This window comes from Dromiciops gliroides, chromosome 2 (genome assembly GCF_019393635.1).
Source record: "Dromiciops gliroides isolate mDroGli1 chromosome 2, mDroGli1.pri, whole genome shotgun sequence".
NCBI lineage: Eukaryota > Metazoa > Chordata > Mammalia > Microbiotheria > Microbiotheriidae > Dromiciops > Dromiciops gliroides.
In genome coordinates this window covers 243,252,519-243,272,773 of record NC_057862.1, presented here as the reverse complement: position 1 = coordinate 243,272,773, position 20,255 = coordinate 243,252,519, and the positions used below count along the sequence as shown (strand labels likewise).

The 20,255-nt window shown below is 42.5% G+C and overlaps 1 protein-coding gene across 1 annotated transcript in view; it reads left to right on the top strand.

The window, feature by feature from the left end:
* The window catches only part of LOC122740856 (synaptojanin 2 binding protein), a 32,341-nt gene extending 12,511 nt beyond the window's left edge, over positions 1-19,830 (top strand). The window contains exons 2-4 of the mRNA XM_043983652.1: positions 8,314-8,450; positions 16,333-16,428; positions 19,122-19,830. Of these exons, the coding sequence (XP_043839587.1) occupies positions 8,314-8,450; positions 16,333-16,428; positions 19,122-19,262 (374 nt within the window). The 3' untranslated portion in view covers positions 19,263-19,830. The remainder of the gene's footprint in view (positions 1-8,313; positions 8,451-16,332; positions 16,429-19,121) is intronic.
* Positions 19,831-20,255: the final 425 nt, after the last annotated feature.

Genomic DNA, 20,255 nt, shown 5'->3' with positions numbered 1-20,255 from the left:
AGCTTTTAAGACAGTGACAAAGTGGAGCCAATTCAGAGGAGGAATGAGCAGGATGGTAGGAGGACTGGACGCCATGTTTTCTGAGGTTCAGTTGAAGGAGGTAGGGTTGTTGAGCTTGGAGAGGAGATTTAGGAAATATTTGAAGGTCTGTCATATGGAAGAGGGATTAGACTTGTGCTTGGTTTTAGAAGGTAGAACATGGAGTAATAGATAAAAGTTACATCAAGGCTGATTTTAGTTTAATTTAAGGTGGTACAGTGGATAAAGCACTGGTTCTGGAGTCAGGAAGACTCCATCTTCCTGAGTTCAAGTCCAGTCTCAGATACTTCCTAGCTGTGTGACCCTGGGCAAGTCACTTCACCCTGTTTGCCTCAGTTTCCTCATCAGTAAAATGAACTGGAGAAGGAAATGGCAAACCACTGCAGTATCTCTGCTAAGAAAACCCCAAATGGGGTCTGGGAGAGTTGGACATGATTGCAAATGACAGAACAACAAAAAGAAAAAAAAATGTCCCAGCAATCAGAAGTCTCCAAAGTAGATTGGACTGCCTTGGATGGCATAGGTTCCCCTTTGCTGGACAGAAGCTAGATGAGCTTTCATCAGAAATATAGGCAAAGGGCAGCTAGGTGTCGTAGTGGATAAAGCGCTGGCCCTGGATTCAGGAGGGCCTGAATTCAAATCCAGCCTCAGACACTTGACACTTACTAGCTGTGTGACCTTGGGCAAGTCACTTAACCCTCATTGCCTTGCAAAAAAACAAAAAACAAGCAAACAAAAAAAAAAAAAGAAAAGAAATATAGGCAAATGGCAGCTAGGTGTTGCAGTGGATAAAGCACCAGCCCTGGATCAGGAGGACCTGAGTTCAAATCTGGCCTCAGACACTTGACACTTACTACCTGTGTGATCTTGGACAAGTCACTTAACCCTCATTGTCCCACCCCCTCCAAAAAAAATTATACAAAGGGCTAATGTCCTATGCCAAGAAATATAGGTGAGATTGGGAATAATAGTTGGCATTCTTATAGCACTTTAAGGTTTACAGATTGCTTTACCCACCTTACATCATTTGATCCTCACCACAGCCTTGTGAGAGGAGAGGAGAGGAAACTGAAACTTAGAGACTAAGTGGTTTGTTGATGGTTAGCCAGCTTGTAGTAGAAATGGGATTTACCTCAGGTCTCTCTCGACTCCAATGCCAGCGTGCTATCCCTTTTTCCATTCTGGCTATCAATTCTTGGTTGGGTTTGAGTTGGAGTCTATGGCAGCCAAGGTCCCTCCTGACTTGGAGATTGGCTGAAGGACTGCTAGGCCACAGGGAGAACCTAGCTTAATCAAATTGTAATGGGGGAAGGGGCAGCTAGTTGGCGCAGTGGATAGAGCACTGGTCCTGAATTCAGGAGTACCTGAGTTCAAATCCCACCTCAGATACTTGACACTTACTAGCTGTGTGACCCTGGGCAAGTCACTTAACCCTAACTGCTTCACCAAAAAAAAAAAAAAAATTGTAATGGGGGAAATCTACATCATCATGCTCACTGTCTTAGAAATAAGAGTGGAGAAAATGGATGGTGGGAATTACCCAAGGTTGAGAATTAGCAGGTTGGGAATGGGGGGAGTGAATCATTGATGTGGTTCACCTTGGGGGTAGATACTGGGTGAGGAGGCAAGTGAAGCCAGAGTCGAGCAGTCAGTTACTCAGCTGGGAATATGAAGTACTTATTATGTGCTAGGTACTATGTTAAACACTGGGGATACAAAGAAAAGATGGAAATATGCGTCCTGCTCAAAGAACTCACATTTGAATGGAAGAAACACCATGCAAACAACTCTGTACACTCACAAAATACATAAAGAATAGATGGAACTTACTAGCTGTGTGACCCTGGGCAAGTCACTTAACCCTCATTTCCCAGCCCCCCCCCCCAAAAAAAAAAGAATAGATGGAAGGTCATCTTGTTGGAGGGAAGGCGTGTGCGTGTGTGCGTGCACACATGTGCGATGGAAGTCATGAGGAAGAGGGCAAGCAGGTCCCCTGTGAGGGGAGGCTAGAAAGTTATGCTCTGAGAGTGGAGTTTGAGAATTCAGGTTGGATGTGGTATATAGTTCCTTGTGGTGATGAGGTCTTGGGTATGACCATGCAGCCATCAGGGCTTAGGTCAGTTGGAGACAGAGATGCTTGGAACTGGGGAGGGTCAGGAACTAACTGTGAGGTCAGTCTTAGTCTTATTGTATAAGATCATAGAATTTAACGTGGAAGGAACATTAGTGATAACCTAGTCTCATTTCACAGATGTAGAAACTGGCCCGGGCCAGGGTTGCATAAGTATCAAGTAGCAGAACCTAGATTTGAACATGATGGAGGATGGTGGGAAATAACCCTGACTTTGTTCCTTGGAGGACATCATACTACTTGACTTGTTTTTCCCTGTGGTCCATTAGGGGCCAATACTTGAGCCAAGTATTCTCATTGTAGCAAGTTCTCCCCTTTTTGGAAGGAGTGAGTAAACCTCGTTTTGCCCCTCTTTTAAGGACACTGAGGATTTTACAGGTTGTGGCTGCTTTGCAGTATTCTCTTTTGTAGCAGCACTGCAGTGTTCAAGTGACTCCAAATATAAGTCACAGGAGGAAGGTTTTATGGTTTGCTATTGATAGATCTGAGGGCATCTCAAGGTAGGAACATAGACTTCTGTCCTGACTTTACACCATGGAAACCTGCCATGTATTCATTTATTTTACCTTTGACTTGGTAGCATGCATTTTTCCGCCTTGCCCAGCTTCTGGGGATAGCACATGCTCTTAATTAAGTCTGCTGTCCTTGAACTCATGCCTAGATACCAGTCCTGGTATCTAGATGGTGAGCCTAGTACATATTTATTCATTCAGGAATTCATAAACATTTATTGCAATGTTGGAGCCATTCTTGATTTTTTACTGCCCTTTACCACCCATATTCAGTTAGTCACCGAGTTTGGCCAATTCTCTTTTCACAAACATATTTCTTTTCTCTTTTTTTCTTTCTTCCTTTCTTCCTTCCTTCCTTCCTTCCTTCCTTTCTTTCTTTCTTTCTTTCTTTCTTTCTTTCTTTCTTTCTTTCTTTCTTTCTTTCTTTCTTTCTTTCTTTCTTTCTTTCTTTCTTTCTTCTTCTTCCTTCCTTCCTTCCTTCCTTCCTTCCTTCCTTCCTTCCTTCCTTCCTTCCTTCCTTCCTTCCTTCTTTCTTTCTTTCTTTCTTTCTTTCTTTCTTTCTTTCTTTCTTTCTTTCTTTCTTTCTTTCTTTCTTTCTTTCTTTCTTTCTTTCTTTCTTTCTTTCTTTCCAGGGCAGTGAGGGTTAAGTGACTTGCCCAGGGTCACACAGCTATCACAAACATATTTCTTGTCTGCCAATTCTAGTCCTCATCTTCTTTCACTTGGACTATTGTAATAACTTTGTAATTGGTCTCCCTGCTTTCAGGTTTCCTTCTCTGTTCTATCCTCTACACAGCTGCCAAAATAATCTTCCTAAAAGCACACATCTGGCCTTGACTTTGCCTTACTCAGGAATTAACTGGGACTCCCTGTTACCTCTCAGCAGCTAGGTGCCTCAGCAGATAGAGTGCCAGGCCTGGAGTCAGGAAGACCTGAGTTCAAATGTGACCAATAATTGCAAAAGCTGCTAAAAGAATTTAGAGGATGAGTATGGGTCAAAGTAGTTAGGAAGAAGTAGGATTTAAATTGGGCCTTTTAAGTAGGAGAGGCAGTGTTACAAGGTGGAAAGAGAGTTGGTCTGGAAGCCAGGAAGCCCAGGGTTTAAGCCCTGCCTCGTTAGAGGCATCTTGGCTGTGTGACCCAGGGCAACCTCTCAGTGTTCTAGGTAAATCTCTAAGACTAAATTCCAGAGAATTGGCATTGGTAGGGAGAGTTTCCTCACCCAGGAGTTCTCTATCAATAAAATACTGCCCTGTCCTTATCTCCTTTAAATGTGGGTAGAATTTGAGCCAGCTTAGAGGGGAAGGTATTATAGGTGGAGAAAACTACATGATTAAGGCACATAATGAATTAATGAACCAGTCTGGCTGAAGCAGGAATTTTTTTGAGGAAGCAGTGGGTGGTAAATCTGGAAAGGTAGGCCAAGATCAGGTTGTGGAGGGCTTTGCATGACGGTTTAAGGAAATTAGGTTTTCTTCCATAAACCAGGGGCTAGCAGTCTCCAGCATATGCCAGATGGCCCATGCCCCAGTTTTCTTGGGCCTGTAGTTTATCTGTTGCCTGTGCTTTCTCCCTTTTGTCCATCAGTTTGAGCACCTGAGGAGGCATCCGCCACAGCATTTACTGGGGCTATGTAAGCAGAGGGGTTATTTGAACTACAGAGTGGGCTCTCTACATAAGTTAATGTTCCACTCAAGGATACGTTCCGCTGGTAGATAATGGACTGCGAGACTACTCATTCCTAAATCATGAGAATCATATCTGCTTTCTCCATTTTTAGAGCTTTGAGACAAGGTGCTCATATGTAGTGAGAAGTGTTTTTATACTGTTCTGAGAGAAAGAAGACTTGGACACTTCATTAGGGAGAAAAATTCTTGGGAACTTTTCCGCCAAAGGATCATGGTCCATGACAACCAGCTCACATTCAGGGAGATGCTACAGAGGCAGATGGTTCCCAAGATAGCCAGCAATCCTCAGATGTTTTTCTTTTAAGGAGGTTTTGGTCCAGATTTCTGTCAAAGAAGGGGTGGGCTTTGGTGCTGTTGTGAGGAAGATGTTTGATGTCTTAACTCTTCTCTTCCCTCATTCTGGCAAGTAGATTGAGCTGACGGTGGGAATGACAAGACCTAGATTCCTGATTTTCTCTGAGTTGTTTGGTCATCTTTTACCTTTCTCTTCCTCAATACCCCCATTTAAATTTTTTTTTTTTTTTGCGGGGCAATGGGGGTTAAGTGACTTGCCCAGGGTCACACACCTAGTAAGTGTCAAGTGTCTGAGGCTGGATTTGAACTCAGGTCCTCCTGAATCCAGGGCCGGTGCTTTATCCACTGTGCCACCCAGCTGCCCCTACCCCCATTTAAAATTAAAGGTACTTCCTTGTGCTTTGGGGAATTGTGGGGTGGCTGTTCAAGTCAGAGTTTCTGAAGCCTTGGGATATCTCTAACCTAGAGCCATGCCCCATTTCACAAGACAGCACTTAAAAAAGCCATCTTCCCCTTTCTTTTTAGCCCTGTTTAGGCAGTGTGAGGTAGAGGGTCTGGAGGTGGGAGGAGAAGCTGAAGATGGGCCCTGGGCTTTTCTATTGTGAGTTAACTTGTGCTCTAGCTGTAGGTTTAAGTAACACCTATCACACAGAGTTGTTTTATGATCATTTTCACTTTTGGGGGGTGGGGTGGTGCAATGAGGTTAAGTGACTTGCCCAGGGTCACACAGCTAGTAAGTGTCAAGTGTCTGAGGCCGGATTTGAACTCAGGTACTCCTGAATCCAGGGCTGGTACTTTATCCACTGTGCCACCTAGCCGTCCCCTAGGCTCCTTTAATCTTCTCTTTTGCCAGAGCCTGACCATGTAGTGTATTGTTTCTTTCTTTCTTTTTTTCCCCTCCAGGGCAATGAGGGTCAAGTAACTTGCCCAGGGTCACACAGCTAGTAAGTGTCAAGTGTCTGAGGCCGGATTTGAACTCAGGTTCTCCTGAATCCTGGCTGGTGCTTTATCCATTGCGCCAGCTAGCTACCCCCCAGTGTGTTGTTTCAGTTGTCTGTTCTACCTGTCTTGGTTCAGAGCTTCCCCTAGAACACATGTAGTTTGCTAGTGATTTTGCAGTGGCCTTGAGGTCTAAGCTGCGAAGTCCTCATGGGCATCCTGAGATGTCCTTCTTAGCTGGGTTGTAGCCAGGAGAGAGTTATGTGGCTGTAGCCTTTCCTTTCACCACAGATTTGTTTCATTTGTTTAGTTATTTAACTTCTTCTTCCTTTTTTTTAGTGAGGCAATTGGGGTTAAGTGACTTGCCCAAGGTCACACAGCTAGTAAGTGTCAAGTGTCTGAGGCCGGATTTGAACTCAGGTCCTCCTGACTCTAGGGCTGGTGCTCTATTCACTGAGCCGCCTAGCTGCCCCTATTTATTTAACTTCTAGACTCTAAAGAGACAATATGGGGGGGGGGGAAGAGTGCTAGAATTGGAGTCAAGAAAACCTGAATTCAAATTCTGCCTCTGACACCAACCCGTTCTGTGACCTCTGGGCAGATCACTTACTATGAGTCTTAGGCAGAGCCTAAGGTAGTCAAGGTAGAGCAGTGGGATGTTCATTCATAACTTCCTCTTGTTTCAATGTGGCCTCCCTGCTCTCCTCTTCTTGTTCCTCACAGAGATAAACGAGCATGTCTCTGGGTACAGGGAAGAGCCCTGAATTTGGAGTAAGAAGCCTTGGGTTTTCATTCTGGTTCCCCCCCTCCTCCCCCCTCCCCGGCCCTCCCCGGCCTGCTGTGGGCAGAAATTGTTCTCTGGTTCTGCTCCTCTCTGTGGGCCTTGGTTGTCTCTGAGGTCTCTTTTATCTCTGAATCCCACGAACAACTAAAATAATTAAAACACCAGGAATCCAGGGAAAATCTTGTTGCAACTGGTGTTCATTTCTGCATAATAAACTCCTCCTGCGATCTGGTAAATGGCACAGGGAGTTCATAGGTGGGTCTTTGTTAGTCTGGTTTCAGTTGTCAGTAGGTAAAGATTCCCTGTTACACACATACATCTCACTCAGTCTTTTAGGAGGCAGCTAGTTGGCATAGGGAAGAGTGCTGGGATGGGAGTCAAGAAGACCTGGGTTCAAATCTCATAGGTGTAGGACTCTAGATGGCTCACTTAACTTCTGCCTCTGTTTTCTCATCTGTGAAATGGGATAACAATACCGCCTACCTCCCAGGGATGTTGTGAGGGTAAATTGAGATAATATTTGTAAAGCGCTCTGTAAACCTTAAAGTACTATATAACTGCTAGCTGTTGTTATTGTATAATAACAAACGCCTGACTGTTGCTTGTACTTCAGGTAGAGTTAGGAAGGGAGAAGAGAGTTCCTTGAGTTCTTCACAGGCTTGGTTCCTCCATCAAGTAGCAATTATCCTTTAAATATCTATTCTCATACCAATTTTCCCTCCTATCAAAAATGAATAAATCCTAACTCAAACCATAGCCCACCCAAAGTAACACAGGACCTAGAGGAAAAAAAAGGATGGGAGTGAAGGTCTATGCATGCATTGGCCTTTTCTATCTGGCTATCTTCAGAACGTTTCTTTCACTTAGTAATGGGTAAAAAGTAATTGAATAATTGTTTTTCACTTTCAGTTTTAATTAAATTTTTTTTTTTTGCGTTACATACATTTATAGATCACTCCCACTTTTTGAGAGGTCTCATAAAAATGTAAAACAGCTAAGTAAAACTAATAATGTGGTGACATCTTCAGAAAGTGCTTGCAACATTTCACATCTGTAGTATTTCCTCCACCTTTCTAGTTTTTTTTTAATGAACAGAAATCTAGTTTTTCTCCCTCTCAAACCTCCCCCCATTGGGGGAAAAAAAGAAAAGAAAAAACCCCCAAATTCTTAACAATAAATATGCATAGTCAAGCAAAACAAATTACTGCAGTGACTGTACAAAAAAAAATACATGTGTTTCATTCTTCTTCCCCAAATCCATCACTTCTCTGTCATGGATGGCATGTTCATCACTGGTCCTCTGCAATTATGGATGGTCATTGTATTGCTCATAATTCTTACAGCTTTCAAAATTGTTTGTTTACAGTGTTGTTGTTTATGTATACATTGTTCTCTGGGTTCTGCTCATTTCTTTCTTCATCGATGCACAAAAATCCTCAAAACTGTTAATTTTTATCATTTTTATTTCATAGTATAAATTGTTCTGGTTCTGCTCACTTCATACCCCATTGTAAAGAGTGTAATGGGTGAAGAGTCTGGACTTTGGGCTACCTTCCTGATGTTGCCAGAGAAATCAGAAATGGAGAGCAGGTCTTTTTTTTTTTGTCCTGCAGGATTTAACGTTAATTCCTGGTTCAATTTGCTTGAAGGAACCAGGGATCCTTTCCTGAAACTTCTGAAAAATCCATTTGATAATAGTTTATTCCTGTCCTGATCCAGGAAGGTAGCTCTGGGAGCGATTGACTAGTTTTTGTGGGAATGCCATTCTGACGCCACTTCATCTGTTTGCCTAGTCTGCGTTTATGTTGTCTGACATTTTCATTTCTCTCTTTTTGTGTCTTGCTGTCTCTCTCTTCCTGTCTCTTTTTCTTAATCCCTACTCTCTCTACCCCACTTCTCCCCTCCGTACCCTTATGATTTTCTCAGGGCTGGGCTTCAACATCGTCGGAGGGACCGATCAACAGTATGTATCCAACGACACTGGCATCTACGTCAGCCGAATCAAAGAGGATGGGGCTGCGGCCCAGGATGGGCGGCTCCAGGAGGGTGATAAGATCCTCTCGGTGAGAACTGGTTTTTGCCTCCTTCACAGTCCCTTGTCTTGTAAGCCTTACGCCCTGTCCCTTTCTTTGGAAGGACTCTTGTTGCTGCAAACATAGCATAGAATTGACCTTAAGAGTCCCTGATATTATCTAGTTTTACCCTTGCCTTTAGACAAATAAGGTGGTGTCTTTTTTTTGGTTTGGTCTTTTTATTTTTTTGAGTACAATATTATTGACCCAATTCTCTGAGGTAGAGAAGTTAAGTGATTCGCCAGTGGTCGCACAGCTAATAAGCAAGATGTGGGAAAGGAGAGTAGATAAAGAGTTTCGGTCCAAATGACAAAGAATCCAGGACTCTAGTACAGGGCTTCTTCCTCTTGGAAACTGCTTTTCTTTCAGTAGTTGAGATCCTGATGCATCGATCCTACTTTGATGCCTGCCCCCTTATCATTGGATTTGTGTCTTACCTGAGGCCCTTTCTTTGTGTAGCTTTTGGAGTTATGTCACTTTTTTCAGATGCAGAATCTATTCTAAAGTGCTTAGATAGGACCCCCACTGTGACACTATGAAATGCAAAAATGTGCTTTATCCACTGTGCCACCCAGCTGCCCCCTTACCTTTGCCTCTTTCAGTGACCCAGTCTGAGTCAGTCAAAGTTGACTGACCTGACACTGTCTTTTTGAAGAGACTGATGCTTCAGCTTGTCTTTTGATTGACTCTGTGTCTCCAGGAACAGAAACTTACTTAGTTTTGGGACTCTGATCAAGGCAGTTCTTTGTACACTAGACTTCCCTACAGCAGTGCTCTTATTCCTCTCTACGACACCCACTCTCTCCCTCCCCACCCCAGTGACCTCGCATTTAACTTCTGCACAAGCCCTTGAAACTTTGAAGGCCTAAATTTTATTTTGTGAGTGGACCAAAAGTTAGGAAGTTTACCAACATTTGTGTTCAGTGTTTCTAGGAGTATCTTGGAGAGTCTGTAAATATGAGAGGACACTGCAGTGCTGTTTCAAGGAAGCATGCTAGTGTGTTGCCCAAGTAGAAGTTTTGTACCAGTCAGTCAATTAATAAGTATTGTTAAGTGCTCGCTATGTGCCAGGCACCAAGTTAGGCTATTCAGTGCCTGACTCATGGTCATTTCACCCAAAATCCTGCCCTCGTAACTAGAGGACATCAACATCCATATTGATACTCCCTTAAACACTCCCAACTTTTTAGTTCCTCGGTCTACTCAGTTCTTATGATCTACTCCTCCTCTCTACCTCAGGTCTACCTAGAAATGGTCATGCTCATGGTCTTCTCATCACCTACGAGTGTTCCACTTCCTTGTTAGTGAATTCTGAAATTCCTTTTATCATTAGACTTTATCATTCTGTCTTTCCCTAGATATTATGACTCCTAACTCTGTTCTTCATCATCCAATCCCTCCAGCAATCACTTCTTTCTTTCTTTTTAAAAAAAAAATTATTTTTGGCAGGGCAATGAGGGTTAAATGACTTGCCCAGGGTCACACAGTAAGTGTAAAGTGTCTGAGGCCAGATTTGAACTCAGGTCCTCCTGAATCCAGGGCCAGTTCTTTATCCACTGCGCCACCTAGCTGCTCCAATCACTTCTTTCCCAAGCCATCACTATTACATTCACTTTGCTTTCCCCCTTTCCTGATCTTGATGGACCCCTTAGTGAATCACTTCAACCCTATCCCTGGGTCCCTTACACCCTTGTCCTTTTGTCAGTCATGCCTTGTCAAACCCCAGACTTGGATGACTTCCACCTTCTGTCTTCTTTGCTTCTATTCACAAGCTGCTGAGCAAAACTGGATAAAATCATGAAACCGTCTATGCTTCCTGGGTCGATTACACATTATACATTTGCTATAAAATCTCACCTGGGCCCTCACTGTAGCAATTCAGTTCTTCTCCATCTTCCTACTCAGTTCCCTATTCTACTCACCAGAGTGCCTTTTTCAAACCTTTGCATCCTCCTTCAGCTTCTCATGACATGCCCTCCTCCCACCCTCTCAACTGAAGACCCCAGTTCATACTTAACTGGAAAAATGGAGGCCATTTGCTGAGAGCTCCTCCTCCTATTGTTATCTCACATCACTCAGGTGTCTTTTCCCCACTAGCTTCTCTATCTCCCCTATCTCACCTGAAGGGTGACCCTTTTGCCAAGGTAAACCCCTCTCCATACTCAAGTGATCCCATTCCATCTAGCTGGGGGGCCTTTTCTGTCATCCCTATTCTTATTTTTTTGTTTTGTTTTGTTTTGTTTTGGCAGGGCAGTGAGGGTTAAGTGACTTGCCCAAGGTCACACAGCCAATAAGTGTAAAGTGTCTGAGGCCAGATTTGAACTCAGGTCCTCCTGACTCCAAGGCCGGTGCTCTATCCACTGCGCCACCTAGCTGCCCCCTGTCATCTCTATTCTTTCACTAACTTGCAATCTCTCTGTCTCTATGGCCTCCATCCTCACTGCCTACAAACATCCCCATGTTTCCCCTTATCCTTAAAAAACTCTCATTTGATCCTTTCTATTCTAGCACTATCCTTACTATCTATCATCCTTGATCTCTCTTTCTCTTCATGGCAAAACTCTTTGACAAAGCCATTTACACTTCAGTGCCTCCATGTCCTTTTCTCTCCCCTGACTCTAAACCCTTGGCAATTCAACCTCACTGTTCAGCTGAAACTGCCCCTGGAAAGTTCCCAGTGATCTAGTTGCCAGATCTAATGACCTGTTCTCAGTCCTTTTGAGCTTCCCTGTTCTCTGGTCAGTGGCTTCCTTATTTTGATGAGTTCTGCCTTTTCCACTCCAATCAATGCTGCTGTTTTGTGGGGAGTTGTTTGTTATGTGTTTTGGAGCTTCTTATATTTTTTTATCCTTGGTTATGGGTTTCCAGTAAGATATTTTAAAGTGATCCCCTGACTTTTCCCTCTTCCATTTTTCCTGAGTGATATCTACCTCTTATCATAGTTACATATCCTAAAGTTAAATGACAACATGGTGGTTCTCCCTCATCTACCAGAATAATGACTATTTTAAAAATTGCTGTTATGTAGTGACTGCCTCCTCACCCCTCCTTCCACTCCCACCCCAAAGAAAAGGTCCTTTTTGTTGGGGAAACATTGATACCTTGTGAGCTTTCCAGATCATGTCTAATTCTTTTAAGAAGATTAAAGCCTTGTTGTATTGGAACAACTCTAAGCATAAATAAATTTTTACCAGTGGGGAAAGGAGTACTTTATTTAAAAAAAAAACAACATTCCATGGGCTAGAAGCCATAAGAAAGAATTTGAGACTCTAACAACAAACATGATGATGTGATGATGATAACAATAACTGACATTTATTTTGTTTTTTGTTTTTTTGTTTGTTTTGGCAAGGCAATGAATGATGGGTTAAGTGACTTGCCCAAGGTCACACAGCTAGTAAGTGTCAAGTGTCTGAGGCTGGATTTGAACTCAGGTACTACTGAATTCAGGGCCAGTGCTTTATCCACTGCGCCACCTAGCTGCCCCCAATAACTGACATTTATGTGGCAGGTTAAAGTTTTTAAGGAACTTTACATACATTATCTCATTTGAGACTCACAACAACCTAGTGAGAAACGTCCTATAGTATTATAATTCTCATTTTACATATTAGAAAATTGAGAGACAGAGAAATGAAGTGATTTGCCTATGGTCACAAAGGCAGGATTCAAGTCTTCTTGACTCCAAGTCTAGGAATACTGCTATCATTCAGTTATGTAACATTGGAATAGGTCACTAAGGAAGCTTGTGAAACCTCTCCCTCTCTCTGGAAGCTTTAACAAATACTCGATTTTTATCTCCTTAGGATAGATTACCTCTGGTCCTGCCAGAAGACCTTTATGTGATCTACATTGATTTTGTCAGTTAAAAGGTGGTCACTGAACTTATTCCACTGGTGATTATTCCATTTGAACAAAACTTTTTTGCCTAATGATACCACACAGGGCAGGTCATTCATTAGTCTGCTCAATTTCATACTGTGCTATAGCATTACTCCAAGTTTATGGAATGTAGTGAAATTATATAGTGAAATGTGGTCAAGTGACAGTATCAAGTACTGTGAAGTACCCATTGTCTGCAGAAACCAAAGACATCTCTGTTCTACTCAACTTAGACACTGCAGATGGAGATAGTACAATCATTTGTGTACATATTCACAAGGAGAAACCAATTCAGAGCCAGGCAAAACTGCATCAGCAGCCAATAAAACTGGATTATGGGGCAGCTAGGTGGTGCAGTGGATAAAGCACTGGCCTTGGATTCAGGAGGACCTGAGTTCAAACCCGGGCTCAGACACTTGACACTTACTAGCTGTGTGACCCTGGGAAAGTCACTTAACCCTCATTGCCCCGCAAAAACAAAAAAACCAAAAACTGAATTACAAACCCACAGAACCTCCTATATTAGGGTAGAATTTAATTCACTAGAATACAGCAAGACCACCTGGAATTTTTTTCATCCTTGCTCTCATCTTTCATGAGAAGAATGAAATGAGACAAGAAATTTACATTACTTCCAGTAATAAATAAAAAGGAAACTTCTGGTATTTATGACCCTAAGTCAGTACACATTTAGTACCTCCCATTATATCTTCTACATCTACTGATAGAGTATCATCTAGAAGGAGTTCATAGTTAGAATGAATAATAAACCTAAGATCCTTAGGTATTAAGGAGGTTTTGTTATGATCCTTGTACTATGCTTACTAAGGCAGAAAAGGGGATAACAACTAGAGTTGAAGCAAAATAGGTTCTGTCCTTAACTCCTTGATCAAGTAGAACAGCTTTTTAGTATCTTTTATTTGAGAAAATCCACTGTGACAGATGGCTTCTATGAATTCAATAACAATTTTAGTGAATTGGTATTTTGGTCATCAAAAAAGTGTTTGAAAACACATGATATATGTGGGGCGTATTATTTATTCATTCTTTTTACATAAGATAGGTTTGCTAACATATTAGATACGGATTCATGGACTCCTTGCACAGGTCCAAAGCCTACTCTTTGGTAGTCTCTGTTCTGGAACACGAATGTATTAGTGCTATTCTTTAAAAACCATGCTACAAGGAATCATTACAATGTTTACATTCACAGTATAAACATTGTGAACATGTAAAAGTCATCTCTTCTCCCCAAGTTTACAAAGTGTCTATTCTGTGCAATTTATAATATTTGCTGGTGGGTATATAGAAATAACGAAGACATGATCCCTGCATTTAAAGAACTTATAAAATACTAGAGGAGGTAATAGACAGGGGCACCAATAAAGATGACACAAATTAGAAACACATAAGAAATGGCATGAACAGTGAAAATTGTAATTCAATTTGGAGTTAAGAGGATCTGGGTTCTAATCCTGGTTCTGCCACTTAGTAGTTAGTTGTGTGACTTTGGGTAGGTTACTTAATGTTTCCTCATCTGTCAAATGATGGGGCTGAACTAGATGACCTCTAAGGTCCCATCCAAGCTCTCAATTTGTGTGATCTTATGATAAGGATGAAGAAAGAAGTTATTTCTATCCAGGAAACTTATGGAAGATTTTATGGAGAAAGTGACATTTGAGCTGAGGCTTGTAAGATAGGTGGGTTATCAATAGCTAGAGATTGAGAAAGAAGAGCATTCCAAATGAATACAGAGAATGATAGAAATAAAGACAGATGGGGCAGCTAAGTGGCGCAATGGATAGAGTACTGGCCCTCAGGAGGACCTGAGTTCAAATCTGGCTTCAGACACTTGATACTTACTAGCTGTGTGACCCTGGGCAAGTCACTTAACCCCAGTTGTCTCACACACACACACAAAAAGACAGATGGAAAACTGTTAGGTGTGTTTGGGGGAGGGCAGTATTCCAGTTTGGTGAGAGGTTAGAGTATATGAAGAAAAGTTGTGTAGGTTAATACTGGATTGGAGCCACATGTATGTGGGGGTGGGGTAGGGTGGAAGGTGAGTGGGAGGAATTAAGCCCTGAGGATCTTGTTCAAAATGCTAACAATACATGAAAAGTTGAAAGAAGTGGCAAGAACATGTGACTACAGTGGCTGGAATGACTATAGAAGAGGCAGTTTTCAAAGGAGAGATAGACCTAGCTTAGGACCAGAAATGGCATCGTGGGTGGAAAGAGGGACAAAGATGGGAAAGTGTATAAATGGGATGAGAGGTAGAGTCAGAGAATTGGAAGGACCTTAGAGACCATATATTCCAGCGGTTGCTGACCTTTCTTTGTGTCATGAACCCCTTTCATAATCTGGATCCTTCTCAGAATAAGGTTTTTCAGTAATTACTGGCAATGCTAAATATCAGATGGAGACTAGTGAAAATAAAGATTTAATATTTTTTCCATTCAAGTTCATGGACTTTCTGGCATCTGGGGACTCCTGGTCCCCAGACTCCTGATTTAGGACAACCCCTACTCTAAGAAGTGATGAAGAAACCTAACCACAGAGAGGTAAAGTGCATCACCCAAGGTCATATAGCTAGTTAGTGGCTTAACTGGGACTAGAAACTGGGCTTCCTTATGCCTCCTGGTCCAGTCTGCTTTTTCTCTGTGCTTTTTTTTTTTTTTTGGTGAGGCAGTTGGTGTGAAGTAACTTGTCCAGGGTCACACAGCTAGTACGTGTCAAGTGTCTGAAACTGGATTTGAACTCAAGTCCTCCTGAATTCAAGGACAGTGCTCTTATCCACTGCACCACCTAGCTGCCCCTCCTCTGCGCTTTTAAAAAAATGTTCTTTTTACATTTCTTTTAAAAATTTCTTAGTGTTCTTTTCCATCAGCATTACTTCCCAATCATTGTCCTCCTCCCCACCCTCCTGTCCCCCAGTTCTCAAAATGAACCCTTCTTTGTAACAAGTAAATATGGTTGGACAAAGCAAATCCACACATGGGCCATGGCTGAAAATTTTTGTCTCATCTAGCATACCACCTCTCAACTGAAAAGCGGGTGGTATGCTTTATTTACCATTAGTCCTCTGACATCACTACGGGATATTACATTTTGATCAAAGTTCTTAATTGCTGTTTTCCTTTAGATTATTGTGGCCATCATATACACCATTCTTCTGGGTCTGCTTACTTTGGGCTGTATCGTTTCATATAAGTAATTATTTGTCATTTTTTACTGCACAGTAGTATTCCATTACAATCACCACAGTTTGTTAAGCCATTTTCTACTTATTGAGTGCAAACTTCACTTCTGGTTATTAGCCAATATAAAAAGTGATACCATAAATATTTTGTATCTGTGAGACCTTTCCCTCTATCTTAGGATCTATACTTTGTATTGGTATCACTGCTAGCTCTGGTGTGGTTTTGCCACTGCAGCATACCACATCTTGACAGAAATGTAAAACTGAGTGCTGTGTGAGGCCCAAGGAGAATGAACCTGACTGGCAAGGTGCATTGGTGAAAGCATCTTGGGGATGGCATTTGATTTAGGTAGGAATTATGCAGGAGAAGGAGAGGGAAGGCACACTAGGCACTGGGAATAGTGTGAGCAAAAGCATGGAAACAGGAGGACCCATGAAAAGTTAGAGAGGAGCATAGAGTGCAAGAAGGGTGGTAACAGGCTACAAAGTTAGGTGGGGCCAAAAAGATTGGGCAGTGCCAGATCATGGAGGCCACAAATGGATGAAAAATGAGTTTTTTCTACTCAGGAAGCAATAGGGAGCCTCTGAATATTTTTGAATGAGGGAGTGATTTGACAAGGTCTATGCACCCTAAAGGGTGCTCATTTCTCACCCTCCCTATAGAGTCTAATGTGTGATTTAGTCATAAAATGCTCCTTTTAGGATTTTGTATTTTCAGGATCCAACATGTAGATTTACTAGAGTTTTGCTTCTGATTCCCGTATTGTTCTTCCTTACTGTTCTTGGCAGGTGAATGGTCAAGACCTGAAGAATTTGCTGCATCAGGATGCTGTGGACCTCTTCCGAAACGCCGGTTATGCTGTGTCACTCAAAGTGCAACATAGGGTGGGCATCCTTTCTATTTGTGTGTTTGGAGCCAGTCTTCATATAGCAGGCTTTTTGGAGATCCACACAAATTCCATGGACCTAGTTCCAACCTTTCCTTCTCCTGCTATCTTCTACAGGTCATCGGTGGGAATGCGAGGAGGAGGAGGGTTTTTGATGTGCCCTCCGGGAATTTAAGTCCCCCAATGTCAGTCTATAATCCGTGATTATGTTTGACGTGCCATTTGGTACAGAAGCTCCAGCTGTTTAGATTCAGCCACATTTAAAGCGTCTCCCAACATGGAGCCATGGAGAACAACTCCTGAAAGCCATCGTATTTGGCAGTTCAAAGATAATTGGTGACTTTGGTGAGAATAATTTCAGTTGAGTGACAAGGTTAGAAGCCAGTGTGCGAAGAGTTGATAACTTAGAATCATCAGTTTAGAACTAGAAGGAATCTTGGAGATCCTTTTTGTTATTGTTCAGTTGTTTTCAGTCATGTTTGAATCTTTGTGATCCCACTTGGGGTCTTCTTGACAAAGATGGGTCTCCAGCTCATTTTACAGATGAGGACACTGAGGCAAGTAGGGTGGAGTGCCTTGCCCAGGGTCACACAGCTAGTAAGTGTCTAAGGCCAGATTTTAATTCAGGAAGATGTGTCTTCCTGACTTCAGGCCTGGTATTTTATCCACTGTGACATTTAGCTGTTTCTAAGTTAAGTCCTACCTCCTCATTTTATAGGTGAGGACACTGAGGATGAGAGAGGTTAAATGATTTGTCCGGGGTCGAAGAGCCAGGAAGTGTGTGAAACAGTGTCTGAACTCAGATCTTCTTGACTTCAGCACTCTATCCTAGTATGGTGCCTGGCTTATACTGAGAGCTTAATAAATGCTTGATTATTGAATCTGAAGTGAGTGAGAGGAATGGAGGCTCTTGATGTAAACCTCTTTTGTGTCAGAATTTGTCTGAGAAAGGGAGGAAAGATATAAGATGATAGCTTGAGGCAGGGGATCAAGTGACGATTTTCTCAGGATGGGATTTCTCCATTTCTCTTGGGCTAGTTTGTAGGCTTCTGGGAAAGAACCAGTAGATAGAGATTAGAGAGAGATAGAGATTAGAGAGAGGAGATGATTGTGAGGGGGCAATCTGCTGGAGAAAACAGGAGAAAATTGGATATATAGAGGGATTGGCCTTGGCAAAGAGGTCATCTCTTCATCAGAGACTAGAGGAGGAGAGAATAAGAGATATCTTCAAGAGGTTTGGGGATACAGAGGAGCCTTTATTTTCTCAGTAAGAGATGAGGCACCATCCTTGTAGAGAGGGTAACAAAAAGAGATTGCTGTAGAAAATTTGAGAAGAGGTTTGAAATTGCCTTTGTGGAGAGTAGGATAAAGACTCAGCAAGGGAAGCAGTAAAAAGATTGTCTTGCGAAGACCCATTTGAGATGACATAAATTTGTTTTGGATCAGGTTGGCTCAGTTGTATGATTTCCTTCAGTTTCGTAAGTAAGAATGGTTGAAGTAGGTGGTGAGACTAATCCACGGTTGACATTTGAGAATTCATAACATTGGGGGCAAGGGACTTGAGAATAGATGATATATAGAGCTGAATTTATTAACTATATGATCAATATTGGGAAAGGAGGAAGGTGAAGTTAGAGCAAAGTTGTATGGCTTGCAAGATTTTTGAGGGATGGAAGGTTTGAAATTCCCAGTGAGGATGAAGAATAGGTTTAGGAAAAATCCAGCATAGTGAGATAGGGAATTATAAACAGGAGGTTATGATTTGAAATGTGGACTTTGGAGGTGTTGTTCAATTGAAATGGAAGACTTGGTTCGGGGTGATGGTGTGATCAAGACTAGCCCTCTTGCTTGTTGAGGTAGAAAGGTCAAGTCATAGAAGTTGAGGAATTGGGAGGTTGAAGTGTTTGAAGGACAATAACATTGATTATTGAAGTCTTCCAGCAGAATTATAGTAGTATAATAGAGAGGAGAAGAAGTGTACGGGCCAGGTACTGGACTCCTCGACAAAGGAGGGAGAATGACTTGGGAGGAGTAGATAACTGCTACTAGGATATCTGGTGCTTCATATATTTTGCAAGATATATATCTTCTATATCTTATACACGGGTCACTCAGCTATAGGAGAAAGTACATACAAGCACCATTTAGGAGAGGAACTCCCAAGATTTATATGTTTTATATTCTGTCCTCTATTTTGCCTGCATCATATGGGTTTTTCTCCCTTTTCTTGTATCTAGAATCGAGAAGTAGGGGAAGAGGAGTTTAGGTAATGAAAGGCCAAACTCTTGATTTCTGAGGAGAGATCCATCTAGGAATTGACTAGTTTCTCTTGTCAGTGCTGGGTGCCACAGAGAATTAGTCTGCTACTTCTACCCTCTGCTCCAAGGAGCGTTTCAGAAGGATCACTCTTGGAGAACCTCTCTGAGGTGCTCTCTGAGCACCTAACAAGCTTATTGCTCCTCGTGAGGGACTTGGGCACCTCTAGTATTCAGCAAAGCCAATGTAGAGGCTTCCCTGCTAGACCCTATCCTGTGCCTCATCTCCAAGGGCTATAGCATAAATAACACTGAAGAGTTATTCATTCTCCCTCTTGCCTTTGCCTGATGGAGCCCAGGCTTCCAGGTCATGTCAGTTGAGTGCTGGTGTTTCTGAAACACTGGTTAACTTGAATTAATATTCTTTCCCTTCCAGGTCCAGGTGCAGAATGGGCCCTTGGGTCATCGAGGGGAAGGGGAACCGAGTGGCATCCCTGTTGCCATGTTGCTGGTGCCATTGTTTGCTGTTGCCATGGCAGCCGCCTGGGCCATCATGAGATATCGGCAGCGGCTGTGATAAAAGTTTGTTTCCCTCCAGTGCACCCCAATGAAGATCTCACTTTTTCCTTCCCTCTGTTTACCCACCTATCCACTTACGTACAGAGCCACCACATGCTTTAAAGAGAACGAATGGACTGGTCTGTTCTGGACTGATGTTGGGAAGGGCTTGTCCAACTACTGAAAAGCTGTCATTGTTGTGTTGAGGGGTGGAGGGAAGCAGGAAATTAGTTGGCAAGCTAAAGCAGAGAGGTACTGGGTGTGGGAGAGATGGACATTCCACCACGATAACCAGCAGTTCAGCCTCTGGCTTTGTCCCCCACCAGGAAAATCCTGCCCACCCAGTCACCCTGGATGATATCTTTTCTCTTGCCTGGCCTGTTTCAAGGCCAGTTGTGTGAGCTGAGAGAAAGAGAAGGGGGTTTTCTCTCTTTATTGGTTTTACTTGGGAACTCTTTGCGGTCCTCACTTTCTTCCTAACTACAAACCTAGGTGCCTACACTGAACAAAGGAGAATGAGGGGACCATTTTTACCAATGAAAAATGTGATGGTAAATGCCTTATGGAGAATTAAAGAGACAAAGCTACTTTGTGGTTTCTAGGTTTCTGATGCTAGGGCTTACACTTCATTGAAAATGTAAATAGAGTCCTACACTGTGAGTGAGCACTATGGAAGAGGCCTGGGCCTAGGCAGAGAGGAAGCTGAAGGAACTAGCCAGAGATTTCTCAGGGGAAGTATTTTTTTCCCATGATAGCCATGTGGGAGAGCCCCCAAATTTAAATAGGCACTTAAAAAAATCTTTGCTAAAATAAAGTCCAAGATCTTACATTGAAAAATTTTATGATTTCTATAACATCAGCTATCTCCTTCCCCCACAGATTACCCTGAACTCCCCATGCACCCTTCTTCTTTTTCCCCCTTTCCCTTAGTTCTTTGTCCCTTTGTTCTCATACTCCTAACTGAGACTGAGTATCCTCTGCCCTAAACGCTTCTGGTCTCTGTTTTGCCCCC